This window comes from Drosophila nasuta, chromosome 3 (genome assembly GCF_023558535.2).
Source record: "Drosophila nasuta strain 15112-1781.00 chromosome 3, ASM2355853v1, whole genome shotgun sequence".
In the NCBI taxonomy this organism is placed as follows: Eukaryota; Metazoa; Arthropoda; class Insecta; order Diptera; family Drosophilidae; genus Drosophila; species Drosophila nasuta.
The window spans coordinates 47,250,628-47,271,476 of record NC_083457.1 but is presented as its reverse complement, the minus strand read 5'-3'; the positions used below and the strand labels follow the sequence as shown (position 1 = coordinate 47,271,476).

Below are 20,849 nucleotides of genomic sequence, written 5' to 3'. Positions count from 1 at the left end.
ACTAGCTGTAAGATTGGACTCTTATACTCCCCCTTGGTACTTGTCAGTATTCAGAATTTTGGGGGCAACAGTTGACAAATTTTTGAAACATATGAAAAGTGCGAATTACGAGACTGTTATATTAGAATATAAAAAAGTATAATTCAGCAGCAAAGCATAGTTAGAGCTACAAACGAATAGTATTTAAAGTTATTTATAGTTATTTAACAACTTTTTCTTTTCGCCTATCAGCAGCCGTATAACTAAAATGTTATAACAAAGAAAGAATATATGTACGAGTATATAATTCTTTTATAGGACAGCTTACATGGAGATTACGGACAAAAGCTGACTGCCACAAAACTTTCTTGTTGCTTCTTTGAGACTAGCGCAACAAATTGTAATTAGCGATCAGTCAAGCAATAAATTTGTTAGGCAAGATTCATATAAATAGCTTAATAATTGTGTTGCATTTTGTGTATAGTCCAATTTATTTAGGAGATTACGCACGAAAGCTGAGTTCCCAAAAACTTGCTTGTGGCTTGTCATAAACTTCTCCAACAAATAGCTATTAACGATAGTTTAGTCAAGAAATGATTTAGTTGGGCAGGAATTCATATAAATAGATAAATAATTAAGACTCTGTTGCATGTTATGGATAGTCCAATTTATTTTCTTAGTCTTACAATCTAAGCTCAGTTAACAAAGTCTTTCGGAGTCGTTTATTCCTCTGCATCGCATCCTTGACGTTTTCCTCTCTGCTGATCATGATATTGATGTTATTCTATATATACTATATGTGATGTAGATTCTAATCTAATATAGTTTGTGATTTTTTGGCAAGTTCTGACGCAAAGCACTGAGCTTGCGTTCCATTTCGCGATCGGTTTGCGGACTCTTGAAGAGCGTCGTATCGAAGACGCCTTTGGTGGTTCGTTTCAGCGTCGGATTCCTCTCGGTTCCCGGCTGCAAGGCCAAAGTGGCGCCCACTCCACGACTCTGAACTGGTCGTGTGGGTCGCGTGCCACGCCCAAATTGCCGATAGGTGGGCGGTGCAATTGTGCCATCGTAGTAGCTCTGTGATCGGGACTTTTGTATGGTCACCGCTGTCGAAGGCGTCTCCGAGTTGCCATCGACGGTGCTCGCAGTGCGCTGATGATAGCGCGAGGTGCCTCGACTTCTACTCCGACTGCTACTGCTGCTCGATTGTGTAGGAGTCGGTGGTGTGCTGGTGATGATGGTGGGTATGAAGGAGCTACTCGATGTGCTGCGCATGCGCATTGGACTCCAAGGCGCTGGTGTTGTTGTTGTGCTGGTGGCCGCCACATAGTGACGCTGCTTTTGCTCCACGTAACGAGAACCGTAGGCAGCAGTGTCCAAGTCGGTGCCACGCACCTGCACATGACTGTCGGCATCGTAGGCTTCCTGCAGTTCAGGCACATCCAGCGTGTGTTTCTTAGAGATCACTGCGGATGAGGGACGTCGCTTGCGTTTCCGACTCTTCTGAGTAGTGCCTGAAGCATGTGCATCCGAGGGAGGCAAAGCATTCGATCCGGGGTCTTGTAGTATCGGCGGATAGGATTCTTGCTCCTCTTTGTTGGATGCCTCGAAGGGTATCGGATCGTAGATGGGCACCTCGTAGCTGGACTTGGGAAAATCAAAGCTAGGGAATTTGTGATGCGGATTCAAGGGTAACTCCTCGGAGGGCAATGCATAGTTCTCGCTGGGATACTGCTGTGCCGTGGGATGCAGCTCCACATTGGTGTAGCTGGTGGGCACTTGTGCATCCGGCGGTCCATAGCTGCTGGGCGGCTCAGCCGGCTGCTGTTGTTGATGATGATGTTGCTGTGGTGGTGTATACGGCGATGGGGCAGCTGGCGGCGGTTCTGCAAAATGACCATCGTGGGACGACGACGCTGGTGGTGGTTGATACGACGGCTGCTTGGGTTGATACGAAGTGCTGATCTCATAGGCAGGCGGCGAGTATGCAATCTCATAGTTAGGCGAGGCGCGTGGCGGCTCTGCAAAGTTCTGATGGTAGCCGGTGTTGGGAATCTTTTGCTCGTAGATAGAGTAGGAGTCTGGCGGAGGTGGTGGACCTGGCTGAGAGTAGCTGGGCACATGAGCGGGTGCCGAGGGCACGCCATAGCGTGTCGAGGGCGGCGCAGGAGGAGCTGCAGCTGCCGGAGGTCCGTATTGTTGTGGGATATAAGTGTCCGGTGTCTCGTAGCTGTTGGTCTCGTAGCTGAGACTGGGAATTGGATCGGAATTGTGACTGGGACTGTAGCTGGAGCTGGAACTATGACCGGAACTGTAACTGGAACCAGAACTATGACTGGGTCCTGAACTATAACCGGAACTGGAACTGGAGCTGTGTCCTGAACTGTAGCTGGAACTGGGACTATGACTGGAACCTGAACTGTAGCTGGAACTGGGACTATGTCCTGAACTATAGCCGGAATTGGAGCTGTGACTGGATCCTGAACTGTACCCGGAACTATGGCTAGGTCCTGAACTGTAACCAGAACTGGAGCTGTGACTGTGACTCGGTCCTGAACTGTAGCTTGGTCCTGATCCACCGCTGTAGCTAGGAATCGAGCTGTAATGACTGTGACTCTGTTGTGGTGGCACGCCATATTTCTGATGTGGCGTGTGCTCGTCCGACCCTAGCGCAGGAGACTCGTCGCCAGGAAAACTGTACTCCAGACTGGGGAATTTGTGTGCGCCATAGAGATCGTTGTCCTCCTGCTCGTGACTGTAGAGATTTAGATCCATGGACTGTGCCTCGTAGCTGGAGGCAGGTATGTGAAAATCTGCGCCATCGAATTTCAAATGCTGAAAGTCCTCAATGGAAAAGCTTGGCTCTTCCAGATGCGATGGATACGAGGATGACGCGGGCTTGTAGTAACTCACGGGCGGATGACCAGGTGGTCCATACGAATGTGATGGTCCAGGCGGATGGCTGGGTGGTCCATACTTGCCCTTCACACGACGTCGCTGCTTGTTGCGCTTGGGCGGCTGACGACGATAGCGTATCAGTTGCTCAGCTTTCGGTAGCAGCGATCCGGTGGAGTTGTGGTTAGCAATCAGAGGTGTCTGGAGCGTCTGCTGAGCGTCTGTGACATTGACCTTTGATCCGACGGCAGTCAGCGCCAGGGGCAAGAGTGTTAGCTAAAAGAAAGGTCAGACACAATCAGTTAAATCGTTTCAAAAAAGACTGTTTCAAACTTTCTCCGCAAAAAAACAGTTTGGTAACATTATTTGTTTTGTCATTTTGGCAGTTGGCAACCTTTGACTTTCGGCAGCCTCAACTATTGCTCATGTTGTTGTTGGGATTGTGGATTGTGGTTACTAAAGTGATTGCACAGTCTTCCGCGAACACGTAACTAGCCTGCCTGCCTCTCCAGCTCGCCCCTTAATTGCCAGGCATGCAACAACGCTCGCCACGCTGCTGCCACACGCAACTCCAACAACAGCAGCAATTGATTGGCAAATGGAGTAGGCAAGCGGGAAGCAGTAGGAGGGGAGTGGGGAGAAGGGAACCATGCATTGAACCTGATCGTCGTCACCAATTCAGGTTCACTGTGCATCGCAATCCGTTTTGCTGCCTACACAATGAATGGATGGATGCGATGTATAATACATTGCCTTGTTGCATTGCTTTGCAGCAACTCTCTCGCTCACACACTTCCTCACTCTTTCCTTCATTTCTTTAAAAACTTCTCTTTGTTATACCTCCCTCTGAGTTATTGTTAGACAAATTAAACTTTAAAGATGATTCATTGCTGTTCCTAAAACTCAGCTCTTTGAATGTTGATACTCATATGCTTGATCCAAAACATTGGGTGTATTATGTGGATGTATATAGCTAGGAACTATGTTTCCAAATCCTAATGAGTAAAAAATACTTCGGTACAAACTATTTCTATATTGAAATTATCAATACTCCAAGAAAGAAGTGTCTTTCGAATAATTTCTATTTGTTCTGTTAAATCATCAATTTGTTTAAGTTCATATTTTAATTTTTTATTGTAGTTACTTTCAAATTTATGAGCTTTTGAGGTTTGTTTTAGGTTCTTCTTGAATTTGTAAGAATTATCTTCAAATTAATCAAAAAAACAATCCACTTAACTTTTCATAAATTTCACTAATCTTCACGTATATTAAACTATCCTAACTCAACTTGTTGTATAGAATATTGTAGGTTGACTCTACGATTAAGAAGGCTTAACTTGTTTATCTTTTTTTTTTTGTATAATCAAATAGTTGAGATATATGAATTTCATTTTTATTATTGAGAGTTCAAACTACACTGTAGTAGATTGTTGACTGCAATTTTTTCTCTTAGTTCGGTTGCTGTTCAAAATAAATATGAATAGGAATTGTCTTTGTAAATCCTTGCACATTCATCACTATCAATTAATTAGTCACTTCTTGGTATTAAGCACTTGGCATCACACTTACAAAACAAACACTAAACCACAAAAGTTTGCACATTGTGGAACGTTCAAGAAATGCGTATCGATCTCAAAGTCAAAGTCTTTCAAGGCATCCAATAACCAAAACAGCAACAACTTTCATTGGGGCTACGCCTTGCAGTAGATTCCAGAGTGTAATCTGTAGAGAGTCGACTGAAGACTAAAGACTGCAGATTGCAGATTGCTGAGTGTAAACTGTTAACTCTTTGGCGAACACTTTAAACGATATTATGGGGAGTCTCGCTGAACGGTTAAGCGCGCCACCCGGTCACGTCTCGTTGGACTTTCTTTCGGCAACTGAGCGTGCTCCAAGAAAGTGGTCTGGTTTTGTTGAAGAGACGACGTTGCCAGTTGCCAGCGGCAGCAGCAACAGCAATAGAAGAAGCAGCAGCAGTAGCTGGAACCAGTCGAATGACAAAGCGTTGCCATTAAAGCACCCACCGGTCCGGTGCAGCACCACAACACCACCAACAGCAACAGCTATCATCAGCAGCACCTGGAACAATCATATGCCCTCCAGGTGTCTATGTCTGCGTTACCAGCAGGCAGATTATGTAAAGAATGCCCAAATGCGGATGTCTCTCTCTGTCTTTGGGTTTTTGGCCTAAGACAACAGCAACAATAGCAACTACAACTATAAATAACCACAAGCAAAACAATACGAATTAAAGCAATAACAAAATGTTAGATTCGTAAATCGCACAAGATCAAGTTAAACTTGTTTCGCTTACAAAATGCATTCGAGATGCATTCGCACGACTGAGCAACGCTTCCTCAGCTCAACTTCAAGCTGAAGCTGAAGCTCAAGACTCGCATCCAGCTCGCATTTCGATCTTGAGTTCGCATCTCGATCTGCATCTGTGCATCCACATTGAACTTGAACCTGAGCGGACGTGACGTTTCCAACTTCGTCTCACAGTTCAAATATTGCATTCGATTTGTAAAGCGAGCGATCGAAAGTCGAAAGTGAAAACAAATTGAAATTAAAGCTTAGTTGTGGCTAGAAGCACAAATACCCTGGACTTCAGATAACTTGCTGTTATTATAGATCAAATAATCTTGAATTTCTAGGTCTTTACTTCAAACTAAATATATACAATTGATTAAAACGCTTTACATGGAAAGTGAATAGTCAAAGCTTAATATATTACTTTCAACAAAAAAAATTAAGTTATTCTTTGTCTTATAAACCCTTTCCTCTATATACATATATTTTTATAATATATTTGCCTAACTTATTCATATAATACATTAATTATACTTTAAGTATAATTATGATATCCCCACAATAATCAAATAGAAGTACGCAATATTTGTCGTTCCACTGGATTTTTCAGATCTGTGCAGAAAATTTCGTCGACTCGCATTTCTGCCTAAGTGGAAAGCAGCTCGCAATTTCTTTTATGGGCGAAAGTTGCATACATAACTCTTGTTTGTTTTTTAATGAGTAAACTCATGTTTTATTTTATGCACCCCCAAGGGCGTTGGGAAACTGCAGCTGTTCTGATTGTTTCTGCACTAATTAGCATAGGAATGAACTTTCTAATGTGAAGTGAAAGATATGTACTTGAAGCATATATGTAATCCCTTCGATGTTATTGAAATCTTAGATTGCAACGAAGAGTTGTACATAATAAATTGGATATAGAAAATGTATAAACAATGGAAAATTGTATGGAATTGAGTAAAAAAGAGTAAATGATAATCTTGAATTGAAAATTTTCAAATAATCAGTATTTCCAAGTTTATAAAAAAAAATAAGGCTGAAAGCAATAGTCGTGTGTACTCACCTCCAGCTATTTGGAGCGTATGTAATCTGTTGGATGCTATTAAAATCTAAGATTGCAGGAGTTGACTGAAAAAGTTCATATGAATTTATATAAATTGTATTTTCAAGCTTATAAAATTAAAAACAAATTCAAAAGAAACACCATTTTCCATAAAAATGTATTCTAAAAATAAACCAAAAATACTAAGGTTTACTAAATAATATATTTGGTACATTGATATAGTACTACATTGAAAATATACCACAGAGTACAAAATATACCAAGTTTTCCACCAAACCAATTAAGTCCCCTCAGCAGCAACCGTTTTTTGACATACGAAATTGTGTCTTAAGACAATTCTTCCATTTTTATCTGATTGCAATCAAACTAGAAATACTGTAGTTATTATTGTATGTGCAAACCATGTCGACTCTAGCTTCCAAATTGTAATTTAATAATTAAAATTACTCTCCAACTAAAAATTAGTTCACAACTTAAAATAATAATCGTTAGCCTATCCTCCTTCTTGGGAAGTAGAATTATAATCGTTAACCTATGCTCCCTTATAGGAAAGTAGCAACTACAGGGTATATTAGGCTGGCAATAAGTGCGTGCTTAGCTGTCATATTAAACAAACTTATGATGTGCGATTTGGCGTGCTCTTACTATATATCTAATAATTATAGCAATATAGTAATGTACAAAAATAAATGTGTGTTTTTTTTGTTCAGGTGAAGCCGCTTTACGATCGTTACCAGCGCGACATTGAGCTGCATCTGTGGGAGCCCATCAATCGCTTTTGGGCTGAATGCTATGAGGCATGCAAGGCGGCATCGAAGCAACGCGCCAGCTTTCAGGCCACAAATCGTCGGGTGTTCCAGCAGAAGATCTATATGCCCTGGAAGGTGCGACAGGTGGAGGAGATGCAACGACTGCAGACGGCGGCAATGCAGCACAAGACCAGCGATAATCATATACGGAAGAAATGGAAGACCGCCAAGCGTTTCTTATACGGCCCTAGGGGTCCCTGGTATACTGAGTAAGTGAATCGAATCCACAACTATATACCCCCCTACCCCCCACTTTTGAGTGAGCATTATTATGAAACCACACAAAATTCAGCATTTTAATTAAGGCGACAATTGCAATCGGGCGTGCGGCCAACGTAAATGATTACATATGACGCGACACTCGAGTCGAGTCGAGTTGAGTCGCTGCTTGCTTCGTAGACAGTTAATCACCTTCAAACGCAGTCACATATCTGCCTCAAAGATATATATATTAAAAGATATATTATATGTTGTGCTGTGAAGTGATGTGATGTGATGCGATGTTTCTTGCGAGTGTGTGGGGACAGGTAACAAAGCTCTGCTGCCACGCTGTTTTGTGTTCATTTCACTGTAAAATGCTAACAAATGCACTCATTAATGTCTCCCTCTCGCTCGATCTCTCTCACTCTCACTCTCCCTCTCTTTCTGTTCGTTGCGTGTGTGGCTGCCACAGCGAGACATCTCTCAGTTGGCGGCAACAATGGGCTCAAATTGAATTTAATATACTGATAACTATAAACGGCTTCTGCCAAAAATATCAATTTCATCAAATGCCAATTTCACTTTTCATCATTTTTTGACACAGACTGAATGATAAAGATAAAGACTGAGAAAAATAAGCCGCCTAGTTGGTAATGCCCTTAGGATGAAGACCCCCCACTAGTTCTTTAATAGAATCTATTGTTTGTTGTTAATTTAGCTATTAATATTTTCCCAGCATACTTTCTTTGCTGTTTATATGCAGCGGAAAGTTAGTTGATACGCAAATAATCTCAGTTGGATATCTCAATTATATAATTATTTAATCGGATCAATATTTTTTAGCTAATACGACCACATAAGAGATTATTATTAACACTCTTCATTTGAGATTTCATTAATACACAGTTATAAAATATATGGTATATAGATATTGCAATCTTAAGATGATATCGAAACCATCTATGCAGTTATAAAATATAATTTTTAATTTGATAGTGCAGAAAGGGTCCTTTAAAGTATGACTGAAAACATAAGTTTTCTAAATTTTTAGAATATTTAAAGTAGTAATGAGATCTCAGCCTTTTAAAATCTTGATAATCTTAGTACATGCTAATACTAAATATAGTTTATATGAATACTTAATTTAGGAAAAGTTTAGAATTGTATATGGAATACAAAAAAGTCTATAATTCCTGAAAACTTCGAAATCACCTTCTTTGAAGCTTTTCAAAACTTATCATACCTCATTTTGTAAGCTTTACAGGGCACTACAAATTTGTCAAATCAAAATTAGTTTTGCTTTCATTGTTGTTTTGTATTTCTGTGTGTTTTCTTCAGTATTTTTTTTATTGGGTCTTTAATGGGTTTCGGCCCATTGTAAATGCTGTGAATTGTTTAAAGCTTTCGCTTGGCGTTGGGGCGCCTCATCAGTTGGCGGTGCGATTAAAATTACGATTTAATTTTATTAAATCATCAAAATGAATTTGTATTTATGCAACCAACAACCAACCGCCGACAAATGTAACAAACAAACAAATGTGCCTAACAGCATATTAGATGAGCTGCAGTCGAGTCAGTCAATTATTCAGTGCAATAAGTGAATGCATAACCTGATTCACACCGAAAAAACACCCTGCAAGATATCTTTCTCAATTCAACGCCGCATAACTTTGGCCAATAGCCAATTATTAAGTGGCAATCACTTGGCCAAAAGTCTACGCATATTACGCATACATGTATGTATAAATACTGGGCGTGGGACCTTGTTCAACTGCATTAACATATTGCATTTGCATTGGCGGTCAAAGCTATCGATCGTGCTTTAGAGATAGTGCGTGGTCTCTGCTAATGTTCTAAGGTCGAACCATTCACGAATCTAGTTCTAGTTTGCATTGACAATGAAACGAGTTAATGAACTTTCTATTTGAAATCGAACTTGTTGCTAAGTATCGATAAATTTAGAATATCAAGTTAATGGAACTTGCTGCCAATTATCGATATATTTGATTTGCTAAATTATATTCTTGTATAACTTGTATTCTTTATAGAGATTATAGTTTATTTTCTTTATCGCGGTCGAAACAGCCTTAAGATTAAAAAGACAAGAAATATACATGAAAGGCGTCGAATATGAGTGTAGATGGATTCGTCGAATGTGATGCCGGGAACGCGATGGGAAGGGGAAGGAACTTCCCCCTCACAACGTTCCTAGCGCACACGACGGTTAAATTCATATGTACATGTAGAGTTATCGATAAATCGCTTTCATTTCAACTAATACTACAACTATCGACTATCGATAGGCCAAGCTTCGCCTAGCCAATTGGAGGAGAAGTTTCTGCGATGTGTCCGTTATGGGGCAAGAGGTCGGCAACGTTATTGTTGTTGTTTGTTCTTCAGTAATTCAGCGGATGATGACTTAGTGGTAGGCCAGTGGTGAGTAAGCGGGCGCCAGTGGAGAATAGGCGGGTGCCAAAGCCGGAGCGTGGTAGGCGGGAGCCAGAGCGGGGGCGTGGTAGGCGGACAGGGCTGGCAGAGCGGGCAGCTTGGCCACAACCGGAGCGTGCAACAGTGGAGCCGGAGCCAGCACCTTGGCAACGGGGGCAACAGCCTTAACCACAGCACCCTCGCGACGGACCACAGCGTTGAAGCCATGGACAGGATCGGCGGTGTACTCCACAATGCGGCGAGTGCCGTCGGCCTCGATGAGCGAGTAGGCGCCCTGGACAACATCACCGCTGCGTGTCTCCTGCTGGCTCTTCACATCACCAGTGGAACCATCCTGCATCAAAGAGAGTGAGGAGATCGATTAATGATCAATAATTGATGTCGCTTCGTTGAGGTTACTTACATGCACATCGTAGCTGTAGCTGTACTGAGGATTGGGATCGTATGGCTCGGGAGCAGCCACCTTGGCAACAGCCACCTTGGCTAATGCGGGATAAACGGGCGCCGCCAGCTTAGGGTAGACGGGTGCGGCGAGCGAAGGATATGCCGGCAGAGCGGGCGAGGCGAGACCAGGTCCTGGCACAACGACAGCGCTGCTCAGAGCCAGCAAAGCGCTCAAGACGATTAACAACTGTTGGGCCATTGTTGCGGAGATTTTGGTTTTTTGGAGATTTTGTGCTGCTGCTTGGCTGACAAATGAACTCAGTCTGTGGTTCTGAAGCTCAGCGACAATTGCTTTTTATAGGCAAACCCAAAAGCCAAACTCAAAGCTAACTCTCGAGCCCAAGCCCCCGAAAAATTCGTCTAACCAAAATCTGCCTGTAAAAATATTTATGCAAAAAAATAGAAAAATCGCAAAACAACAGCAGCAGCAGCCGACAACAATAACAACAACAACAACAGCAACTAAAAAGTGCGCATGCGTGTGGAGTGCAAAGATTGCAACTGCAACTGCAGCAGCAGCACCAACAAATGAAAATAATTCATTTTTATACCCGGCAGACATAAGGGAGGCATGGTGTTATAACTTAATGGCTAGCGATAATGTACTTGGAAGTCAAATAAAAGGCTCCAACCTGTAGAAGTATTTTAAATTAACCCCAAAAAAAAGAGCGTACACAAGAAGCGGAACCTAAGTGGATATTTCACGACATTTAACCCTGAAACAATGTTTTCAAAATCGGATATATCTTCGAAAGTTTTGGGAAATACTACTTAAAATGTTAGGGGCTTATTCTTATTATTATATTAAAAAGTTAAAGGATTGGATAGAGTAAAAATAAAATGGTATAAAGCTAAAAATGTTGGGAAGTATTCTTGAATAGTTAAAGGTTCGGATAGGGTGAACAATTAAAGGTATGAAGCTAGTTCTGAACATATCCCAATCACAGTCAGTTAATCTCACTTGCTTGTATGCACTTAACATGAGTAACGGGTATCTCACAGTCGGGTCCACTAGACCCTGTAACTATCTTAGTTGCACGTTGCGTTGCATTGCCCCTGGCAATAGCTGTGGGAGGAGAGGAAGTGCGGTGATACGGGGGGCGACACTTGTCTGGGGCGAGACATAAAAGCAGCTTATAGGCCTACGAGAATGGCACGCATGTTGCTCTGGCGGCCTCCCAGGCGAGTGGACGACGACGTCGACATCGAAGTGGACGTCGACTGGCAACATATGGAGCATTGAGCATGGAGCTTGGACATGTTGCAAGGCAGGCGGTCGGGCGGATCACATTCGATCGTGACAAAAAAGTTCAATTCGAAAGCGATTTTTGGGGCCGGCATCAGCAGTGCAAGCGAGATAGCACCACAATCTGTGCGTAGACAAGCGAGAAAGACAGAGAGCGATGTATGCTGGGGCACGCACCCAAGTTGCCCCAGCATCAGTTTTGTTGAAAGGTGTGTGCGTTTTGCAGCCTTCGAAACTGGCACAAAGCAGCGGCGCGCCCAAAGCAAACACCAGCTCTCCATCTCTCTCTTCCCTCCACTTCCATCTCTCTCTCGATGGCTTGCACTATGTCGCTGTTCTCAGTCCCCTCCCCAGACTGGCCGACTCCTCGGTGGCTGTAACTGCCACTGCAACATTGTTTTCTTGTTACCCTTGTCGAATTTGGGGATTTCAAACATTTTATGTCGCTTGATATACCTCAACTCATGTCCTGACGTCCATTCTGACTGGTTTTTGTTCTAAGAATTCTCGAAATGTCACAGCTTTCCTTATGAAATTTAGTATAGATCTATATATGTAGAAATATCGGTTATATGATTAAATATCTTAGAATAAATATATTAATTTGTAACGAAATAATAATTTAACGCTTCTTAGTTTTAAAAACTTCTTCCATCTCAATGCTTAGTATCTAAAGATACTGTTATTATAATAACAGATCAATCAGATGTTTAGATGTTCTTTTATAAGGGTATTTAGGCTTCGCTGACTAGTTTTTGTTCTAAGAACTCTTGAAGGGTTTAGCTTTCCTTATGAAATTTAGCATAGATCTATCGGTTGTATGAGTTATTATTTTAGAATAAATATATTAACTAGTAACGAAATAATAATTTAACGCTTCTTAGTTTTAAAAACTTCTTCCATTTCAATGGTTAGTATCTAACGATACTATTATTATAATAACAGATCACTCAGATGTTTAAATGTTCTTTTATAAGGGTATTTAGTCTTCGCATTGCTGTTGCACTTTCTTTGTTTGGGTTTTCATATTTTGTATTGGGTCTTTTATTTTTATTGCCATTGGGACAATTTTGCCCATTATCACTAATTTTGAACGCCTTGTACGCCTTGTTAGGCGTCGCTGCCGGCGTCTACGTCGACGTCAGCGTCAACGAAGACAGCGTCACTGCCGACGCTAACGGTAACGCCAACGCAGCTACAAACGCTGACGTAGAGACATGCGCCGTTTGCGTAATCAAAAATTGTATCGCGTGGAGTACTTTCAATTAAGCTATTGAATAATTCGAGTGCGTGCCGCGAGTGGCGAGTGAATGTTGCAGCCTATTTCAGTCACTTGAGATGGGGGAGAGTGTTCTTTGATATGGGCGCAGGGAATTTACTAAGGAAAAATGGGAGAGGGTAAATGATATTGGGACATATTAGGGGGAGAGACTTAGGGATAAGAGTTAGGAGTTCAACATAAAAAGCTTGTCGTTCAACTTATTTTATTAAGTAAATCCTTAACTCCGTAGGTTTACGTTTCATCCTTAAACCTTGGGATACAAGCTATTCTGCAGTTTCACAGTTCTTTAGCAATAGTGTAGCACCGATCCATCTAGATCCTACGATCCTAGATTTTAGACTTTGAAAACCCCGCACACTTAAAACCCTAGTGATGGTTGAGAACCTAGTTAATATTTTATGCTTCAACATATAACTAAAAGTTTGTAGACCGGAATTATCCCTGACATTAAATCGGACTACATCAAATTAGTGAGCTTCAGAAAATATGGGAAAACTTAAGCAATACTTTCTATACTTTAAACTAATCAGTGAAATTGAAATATGGCCCACATAAATGTGAAAATCATCACAATCTCTTTGAAACTTTTAATAACCCAGCAAAGGAACGGACCAGCTCCTCAGTTAGATCCGCAAAGCGATACAGATCTCCCGTCGATTGCCAAGTCAGAGCTAAAACCCAAGACCATTTGTCAGCGCAATACGAGTATAATTCGCAAGTTGCTCGATTCACAATCCATAATCCATAACCAGGTGTCCGGCAATTAGGTGTGCGTCGTGCTTGTTCTCTTTGGCTAACTGGATTTATTAACTGATTTATGAGTGTGGTTAGATCTACAGAACAGACAATAACTTATCTACAGGCTAAGATCAACTCTGGGTGTGTTGAGTATACTTTACATGGCAGCTGTGTCTCTAGCCCAGGAATGGACGTGCAGCCACTACTGGAGCAGCAACTGGAGCTGCAACTGGGACTGGAACTGGGCCACGTTGCACCACAGCATTGAAGCCATTGATGGGATCCGCAGTGTAGAAGACGGTACGCAACGATCCATCGGCATCGACCACAGAGTAGGAGCCCTTGACAATATCGCCATCCCTCACCTCCTGCTGGCTCTTGCTATCGCCGGTGATTGCATCCTGCACATTATAGGCGTAGGCATACTGAGGATGTGGATCAATCTCGGTATTGATGGGAACAGCAGGCAACAAGGCACACTCGACGATGGCGAAGAGAGCACAGCTCACGATGATGCACTGTAGTAGAGTTTGGGTTAATCCTTGTGGTTGTTTTTGATCCTTATCTTTCTTGTGCTGTAACTTACCTTGAATAGGGCCATGTTTAAGCTTGGATTAGATGGATGGATACTGTTGGAACGCTGGCACTTTCTGAACTGTCTCTAGCTGCGTTGGCGACCGGGTTTTAAACGCTTTTCCCCATCGTCCAGCATTGTCGTGGTCATGTGCATTGTGGCAACCGCTGGCCAAACCTGGCCAAGTGTGAGCCAATGCCTGACGTAAGCTGCACTTCCAGTCGACACCCAAAATTTCCTCAACGAACGTGCCAACAATTCCCCTTTTACGTTTGCACAATTCTGCGCAGCCCCTTTTCCCTTCCCAATGTTATGACAATCATAACTTGAAATGTGGCACGTGAGGTGCATTAATTGCTTCCCATTTCGGCGCGTCTTGAGGTTGAGGTTGAACCTTCCTCAACATTGTGTTGGCATTATGACTAATCGCCTAACCTTGACAGCGCAAAAGGTGTCCATTTAACTAGGGACAAGATTTGTTCAATCTGTAACTTTTGAGGGGAAGTCGAAGTTAAATAGAATCCAACTCTTCTCTCAGTTTTCAATGAGGTATAATTTTGAGCTTGGATTGAGATTTGTTTTCCTTTTTTAAATTATTAAGGCAGAGTGTTAATCCAACCGATATATAATTTAACGAAATTGTATAATAGATTATTGGCAAACTATTGTATACTGTCTTTCAATGAAACGTCCACTAAATAAATCCTTTTGAGGTTTTGTCTTAGGAACACTTGTTAAATGTTGGGGTATTGGCAAAGTCGTTCCGCATATTTGTTTGATTGTTTTTAAGGGTCATCTCCAACAAAAAGGATTCTTAGGTTCACAGTATATATTATACATATTGGACCGGAGATTTTTTACATTTTTTATTATTATTTCTCATTTTACTAGACTGTTTTAATCGCAGCAGAAATGCATTACTATGATCACAAGATCCTTGCAGATCTTTCAGCACTCAATTGAAAATAAACAGGTTGTGTTTTTTGTACCGAAACTTTTATTCAGTAGATGCAGATAAGTAATCACTAGATAAATGGCCGTTAGCCGTCCCCCAAAATCCCCTAGAAAACGGTAACCCTAAGAGCTAAATTCAGGTTGTCCGGGATAGGAATGATGCGGAGATACGGCAATCGATTGACAGAGCAGCACGCACGTTGTGTTTCGGGTTTTTGGTTTTGGGTAGCATATTTAGAACTAGAACTATTCAACAATGATCCTGATCACATTGTCCAGGATTGGTGGTTGTCGTTTGATATGGTAGAGTCCAGTGAACGCAGCCTACGTAGTCTAGTAGTGTCCACCATAGCCAGAGGCGGCGTAGGCGGGTGCAGCATAAGCTGGCGCAGCGTAACCAATCTTGGTGATAGCCGGCACCGCCAGCTTGGTGATTGTGGGCACTGCAGCCACAGCCAACGCTGGCTTAGCGATGGCAACGGCAGCGACGCCCTTCTTCTCGACAACGGCGTTGAAGCCATTGATCTTGTCGGCGGTGTAGGTCACCTTACGAATGGTGCCATCGGGTTCGGCCAGCGAGTAGCTGCCATGGACGACGCCGTTGACGAGTGTCTCCTCCTGTTGCTTGGAGTCGCCGGTGTGGTGATCGGTGACGCCATACGAGAAGCTGTACTGTGGATTGGGATCGTAGGGCTCAGCCACGGCTACCTTGGACACAGCCAAAGCGGGTGCAGCCAGGATCTTGGGTGCCGCATACGAGATGGCAGGAGCGGCCAGGATCTTGGGTGCCGCATACGAGATGGCGGGAGCAGCGATCAGCGAAGGACCATAGGGATCGATGGGCACTGCCAACGCCACGGATAGCGTCAAACCCAATAGGCACACAGTCTGCAAGTAACGATCGGTTGGTTGATCCTAGTTCGAAGTCATTTGGCGAGATAAACTTACCTGGACGAACATTGCAAAGGATGTGTGTGTTTTGGATGTGGAGACTGGAGAGACGGATGCTGTGTGTGTGTCTGCACTGCAAGAACTCAACTCGACTGTGAGATGCATTTTCCGCGAGTTCTTCAGTTTTATATTCGTGTTGCCAGCGCGCAACAGCAAAGCAAAGCGCTAACCATTTGTGGCAGAGTTCCCCCGCACTTGCCACTTGCCACTTGCTGGTTGCCAGTTGGCAGTTGCCACTCTGCCGCTTTTGGACAGGCTAATGGCAAGTGACAATTGCTCGTATCAAGTTGAGATCTTGAGATCTCCAATACGATCGAATCCGATCTTTACTCAGCTGAGGTGGTGCGATGCACATGCTCGCATCTCGTGCGTTTCTCTGCTCTATGCTGTGATCTGTGCTCCTAGTGCAATTTCATGTCTTGTCTCGCACATTTCGTCATTCGCATTTGCTGCTCGTTTTTCTCAATGGAATACTCGTCGACTCGTTTTACTTCTCAAAAAACACACACAAAAAGCGATTTCAATTCAAAACCAGATCTCGGCCAATTCTCAGGTTCTCCAAAACGTTAGGCAGGCAGTTTTTTTTTGCGTTTGTCTTTTACTGTTTTGCCGTCTGATGTAATTTCGAGTCACTTGGCCGTTAGCCAGTTGCTGGGCAGGCTCAGTAAAATGAAAACGAGACCAAAAATTCAAAAGCACCCCGCTCCCCTTGAGAGCTAACTGACTGACTGGCAATGGCTTCGAGCAACTGCTGATCGACCATTCGACTCGTTTAATTAGAAATCGAAAATGGAAGCAATTGATCGCAAGGGGGGCGGATGGACACACAACACACAGGCGGTGGCGGAAAGGGAGTGTCACAGAGACAAAGCAATTACGCACTGGCGCTACTCGCACTCGCACACTCGGATTCGTATTCGCTTCGACACGCACAGACATGTTGAGACACGCACACGCTTGCATGCCACTTCGAGTACAACAAGTATCGCAGCAATGCAGTCCAAAGCGATTTGACCTTGCCACAATTGCCAACAAATGGACTTGGCCACCTCGCGTATAGTCCAAGCAATCTTTAATTACGCACCTTGTCATCGACAACGCCGTAAACACCTTTTCCCAACATCTAAAAGTGTTTTACGTCTTTTTCGTAGAGGAAATCTGTTTTGGGAAAGGAAGAGATTGTTGTTGGATGTCATTTAAGGTATTTGATATCAAGGTTTTCAAGCAAAAGGAAGAGATTTAAAGTGTGTGTAATAAATTAGAGGCGGTATATTATGTACATATGTATATTGGAGGTGTCAGAAGTTGTTCAAAGATAGATTAGCAGAATCAAATAGATACTGCAATGGTTAAGGTATAGGAAGGAGGAGTATCCTTTAAGGGTTTTAAAGGAACTTTTAATTTCTGTCAACCTAAAAGGTTCGTAGAAGAAATTTCACTATTTAGTTATAGTTGGGTTTTATTTTAAGCTATTTTATTTTACTAAAACTTATTCAAAGATTAAATTTGTAACTCAATGGATGATATTGCCTTAGGTATTTGATAACTTTTTCAAAGTGTAAACACTTTAATCCCATTTGCACTTTAATGTAAACAACCTTAGACCCAAATATCAAATACAATACAATCCTTCCTTATATGACAATCCCTAAAAACACTTCACATCTATTTTTCAAACTTTGTTTTTTAAACAATTTAAAAGCCTTATACACTGCTATAACAGAACTGCAACTAATAATATTATCAGAGTTAATTGTTTCGTAACCTGAGTGCAATTGGCAATTACTGCAATTTATGGACTACAAATTTGACAAGTAAAAGTCTGTAGAACTCGTAGAACCAAGCAAGCCGAGTCGAAGTCTCAGACTCCGCATTGCGATTTGCCAATTATGGAATCTTGAATCTAGTTTGTGACTTTTGCCAAAAAAAGCATTGCAAGCAAACAGTTTGCCGTGGATCACCGTCAATTAAGTCAATTTCCGGTGACAACCGTTAACTGAACTCGCATGGTGCGCCAAGTGTACGGTGCCTCTGTCTCTGAGTTTTTGAATCCGAGTTTCAGTTTATGTTTCAGTTTCAATTTGCCAAGTCTCTGCCAAGTGACTCTCCCAGACTTGCGCGTTCGTTGGCAACGAGTCGCAAGGTCGTTCCCCGTGCAGCAATTGGCAAAAAAAGTCACGCACTTAGCGTAACTTACAGCTCCGAGCATTGCGGTCAAAATCAGGTCAAATCTGCACTGGTAGCCCACTGTAAATTAGGTCGAATAGATCGTATAGTCTACACGGAGCTTCTGTGGTGGCACCTTGACAACCAATCGAAACCAGTTTACTGCGCCACACGTAAGAGAAACCCTCCAATCATTTGAGTTTTGTCGTGTACTCCCTTCGCATTTCTAATTGCAACTTTCGTCGCTGTGTCAGCCACCCAAACAGTTTGATCGATCAATCGAGTACGACTTATTGAATTTCAATTACATTTGCTTAGTAAATGGAAACTGTTTAGTGAGATAATTAATTAAAATCTTGTAATAAAATAAGGTGTTTTTTTTCATGGTTTATTTCTTATTTGTATAAATACAAATTTCACATCGATTGATAAACGACTTTTGAAATTTTACATCTCATCTTTTCACTAAATTAAATTTTGCAATGTCCTTTAATATCTTATCTGCATCCTTTTGCTATATGACCTTTGCATTACTTTAACTTTTAAGTCAGCATTGAAGAAACCAATCAATTTTTGTGTATAAATTGTTTCGATGCATTTCCTTACACCCAAGTATCAAACAGAACAGAAATGCTTTGATCTAAGATAGATAAGTCAATTCCCTTTACCCAATTCTCCGCTCGATAATTGCAGTAACTAACGATCTGCCGCACATTTCGGAAGTTCCTCAAGCAGTACATTTATTTTAGTTTCATAACGTAGCTCATTAGCTCATAAACTTGACTTTTTGGTATGTGATCTGATACGATCTTTAAGTATATATTTTATTTTTTTGTTATTTTGGGTATTTAGGTATTTTGGTCTCTCGTAGTTAAAGTTTCGCGTGTGTTTTTGTGGTTGTAAAAGAAAATTAAAGTATTGCCATTGAATGGAACCTGCATGACAATTACCACCCAAAGCCCAACAAATCGCATTCACTTTCGTAGCCATGGATCATCGAAAACGTTTTGCTTGCAGCTTGCTCTGTGGATTCCAATTCGGATTCGAATTCGGAGCAGGGCCCCCAAAAACCAAAGTGGCAGCCAAGCTGAGAGCGAACTAAAAATTGAAAACGCTTTTTGGAATTGACAACAGAAAATACGTCGTCTACGTGCTGCGAATTTGGATCATAGGCAGACACAGCCAAATGCGATGACTAGACGAGGGATGGGTGGGGTTGGCTACCGGTTGGGTTGATGGTACACGGTTGGGTGGATGTGTGTGGTTGTCTTTGCGTGTGAGGTTCGTACGCAGCTGATTACCGCATGCAAATTTCGCGAATGAATCTGCCTTCTGAATGGTTTTGTGTATAAAAAGCGTCGCGGTTTTGGTAACAGTATGTCAGTTCATTTTTGATAACCGACGGTGACAATCAAAACTCCCCCCCAAGCCTAACAATGAATCCTTTGACGGTAAGTCACAAAGTCACCTCAACTGCTCGAATCGATTGCATTTACCTAATTCAATGACAACGTTACAGGTTGTTGCAGTCCTCTCCTCGATGGCGCTTTCGGCTCAGGGCCATTTGGCCGCAGCTCCTCTGGCTGCCGCTCCTCTGGCAGCTGCTGCTCCACTGGCTGCTGCTGCTCCATTGGCGGCTGCTCCCTACTTTGCCCAGCCTGCCTTTGCTGCGCCTCTGCGTTATGCCGCACCAGCTGCCTACTCGGCACCTCTTGGCTTCGCCGCTCCAGCACCCTACACCGCTCCTCTGGCCTACTCCGCTCCCTTGGTGGCTAAGACCTTCGCTGCTGCTCCAGTTGCCGCTCCAGTCGCTGCTCCTCTGGGTTACTCCGCTCCCTTGGTGGCTAAGACCTTCGCTGCTGCTCCAGTTGCTGCTCCTCTGGCTTACTCCGCTCCCTTGGTGGCCAAGACCTTTGCTGCTGCTCCCGTGGCTGCTCCTCTTGCTGCCCCAGTTGCTGCTCCTCTGGCTGCTCCAGTTGCTCCCGTGCTTGCCAAGACCGTCGCCGCTCCCCTGGCTGCTCCAGTTGCCCCTATTGCTCCCGTTGCCGCTGAGGTCGTCGATGCCCACCCACAGTACACCTATGCCTACGATGTCCAGGACACTCTCACCGGTGACTCAAAGACCCAGGAGGAGACCCGCGATGGCGATGTGGTGCGCGGCAGCTACTCGTTGATTGAGGCCGATGGCTCTCGTCGTATTGTCAGCTACTATGCCGATTCCATCAACGGTTTCAATGCCGTCGTCCAGAAGGATGTGCCAGTCGCTGCTGTCGCTCCAGTTGCTCCCGTTGCACCCGTCGCCAAGTTGACATCGTTCGCTGCCCCAGCTCCAGTGGTTGCTGCTGCCCCAGCGCCAGTGCTTGCCAAGACCCTTGCCGCTCCCATCGTTGTCTAAATGCGGATAAGGAGACTGGACTAAGGATGTTCATTTGTACATATTCGATTAATCATTGTCGTGCTATAAAATAACTTTCATCGCAATCCAAATTAAAGAAAATTTTTCAAAAACAAATTTTGTGATTTTTATAAATTGCTCACAAGGGTTTTTCCTCAAATTGCCTCTTACCTTAATCCATGGGCCATTTGCTGATCATTATATTTGCCTTTGCAGCGAGCTAGCCGAAGAGTTCTGGAAGCTTTCGCCACACGAGAATGTGGCACGCATGCGCCTTAAGCTAGAGCCCCAACTGTATCCCAACAAGCATGAGAATGCCGCAAATCTGCGGGACAACGCCACCAATGCCTACGACACAAAGTGAGTAGCTTCCTTATTCCCTCAATCATTTGAC

The 20,849-nt window shown here is 43.0% G+C and overlaps 6 protein-coding genes across 7 annotated transcripts in view; 2 read left to right on the top strand and 4 right to left on the bottom strand.

The window, feature by feature from the left end:
• Positions 1–20,849, top strand: part of LOC132789306 (neurobeachin-like protein 1) — a 37,491-nt gene that overhangs the window by 7,716 nt on the left and 8,926 nt on the right. For both annotated transcript variants that reach the window (XM_060797233.1, XM_060797232.1), the window contains 2 exons: positions 6,958–7,265; positions 20,672–20,815. In XM_060797233.1, coding sequence (XP_060653216.1) covers positions 6,958–7,265; positions 20,672–20,815 — 452 coding nt within the window. The remainder of the gene's footprint in view (positions 1–6,957; positions 7,266–20,671; positions 20,816–20,849) is intronic.
• Positions 632–4,743, bottom strand: LOC132790499 (uncharacterized). Its single transcript, XM_060799042.1, has 2 exons — positions 4,444–4,743; positions 632–3,150 (listed from the first exon to the last, which is right to left on the bottom strand). Exons 1-2 carry the CDS (start codon positions 4,474–4,476, stop codon positions 796–798), a joined length of 2,388 nt encoding a protein of 795 aa, XP_060655025.1. The 5' UTR covers positions 4,477–4,743; the 3' UTR covers positions 632–795.
• Positions 9,310–10,382, bottom strand: LOC132789314 (larval cuticle protein A2B). Its single transcript, XM_060797249.1, has 2 exons — positions 10,109–10,382; positions 9,310–10,039 (listed from the first exon to the last, which is right to left on the bottom strand). Exons 1-2 carry the CDS (start codon positions 10,346–10,348, stop codon positions 9,677–9,679), a joined length of 603 nt encoding a protein of 200 aa, XP_060653232.1. The 5' UTR covers positions 10,349–10,382; the 3' UTR covers positions 9,310–9,676.
• LOC132789315 (cuticle protein 21) lies at positions 13,343–14,060 on the bottom strand. Its single transcript, XM_060797250.1, has 2 exons — positions 14,002–14,060; positions 13,343–13,933 (listed from the first exon to the last, which is right to left on the bottom strand). Exons 1-2 carry the CDS (start codon positions 14,014–14,016, stop codon positions 13,592–13,594), a joined length of 357 nt encoding a protein of 118 aa, XP_060653233.1. The 5' UTR covers positions 14,017–14,060; the 3' UTR covers positions 13,343–13,591.
• Positions 14,950–16,002, bottom strand: LOC132790088 (cuticle protein 21). The gene is made up of 2 exons (XM_060798522.1): positions 15,892–16,002; positions 14,950–15,831 (listed from the first exon to the last, which is right to left on the bottom strand). The coding sequence occupies exons 1-2, from the start codon at positions 15,997–15,999 to the stop codon at positions 15,277–15,279; spliced, it is 663 nt and encodes a 220-aa protein (XP_060654505.1). The 5' UTR covers positions 16,000–16,002; the 3' UTR covers positions 14,950–15,276.
• LOC132789785 (cuticle protein 21) lies at positions 19,317–20,563 on the top strand. Its single transcript, XM_060798046.1, has 2 exons — positions 19,317–19,511; positions 19,580–20,563. The coding sequence occupies exons 1-2, from the start codon at positions 19,497–19,499 to the stop codon at positions 20,453–20,455; spliced, it is 891 nt and encodes a 296-aa protein (XP_060654029.1). The 5' UTR covers positions 19,317–19,496; the 3' UTR covers positions 20,456–20,563.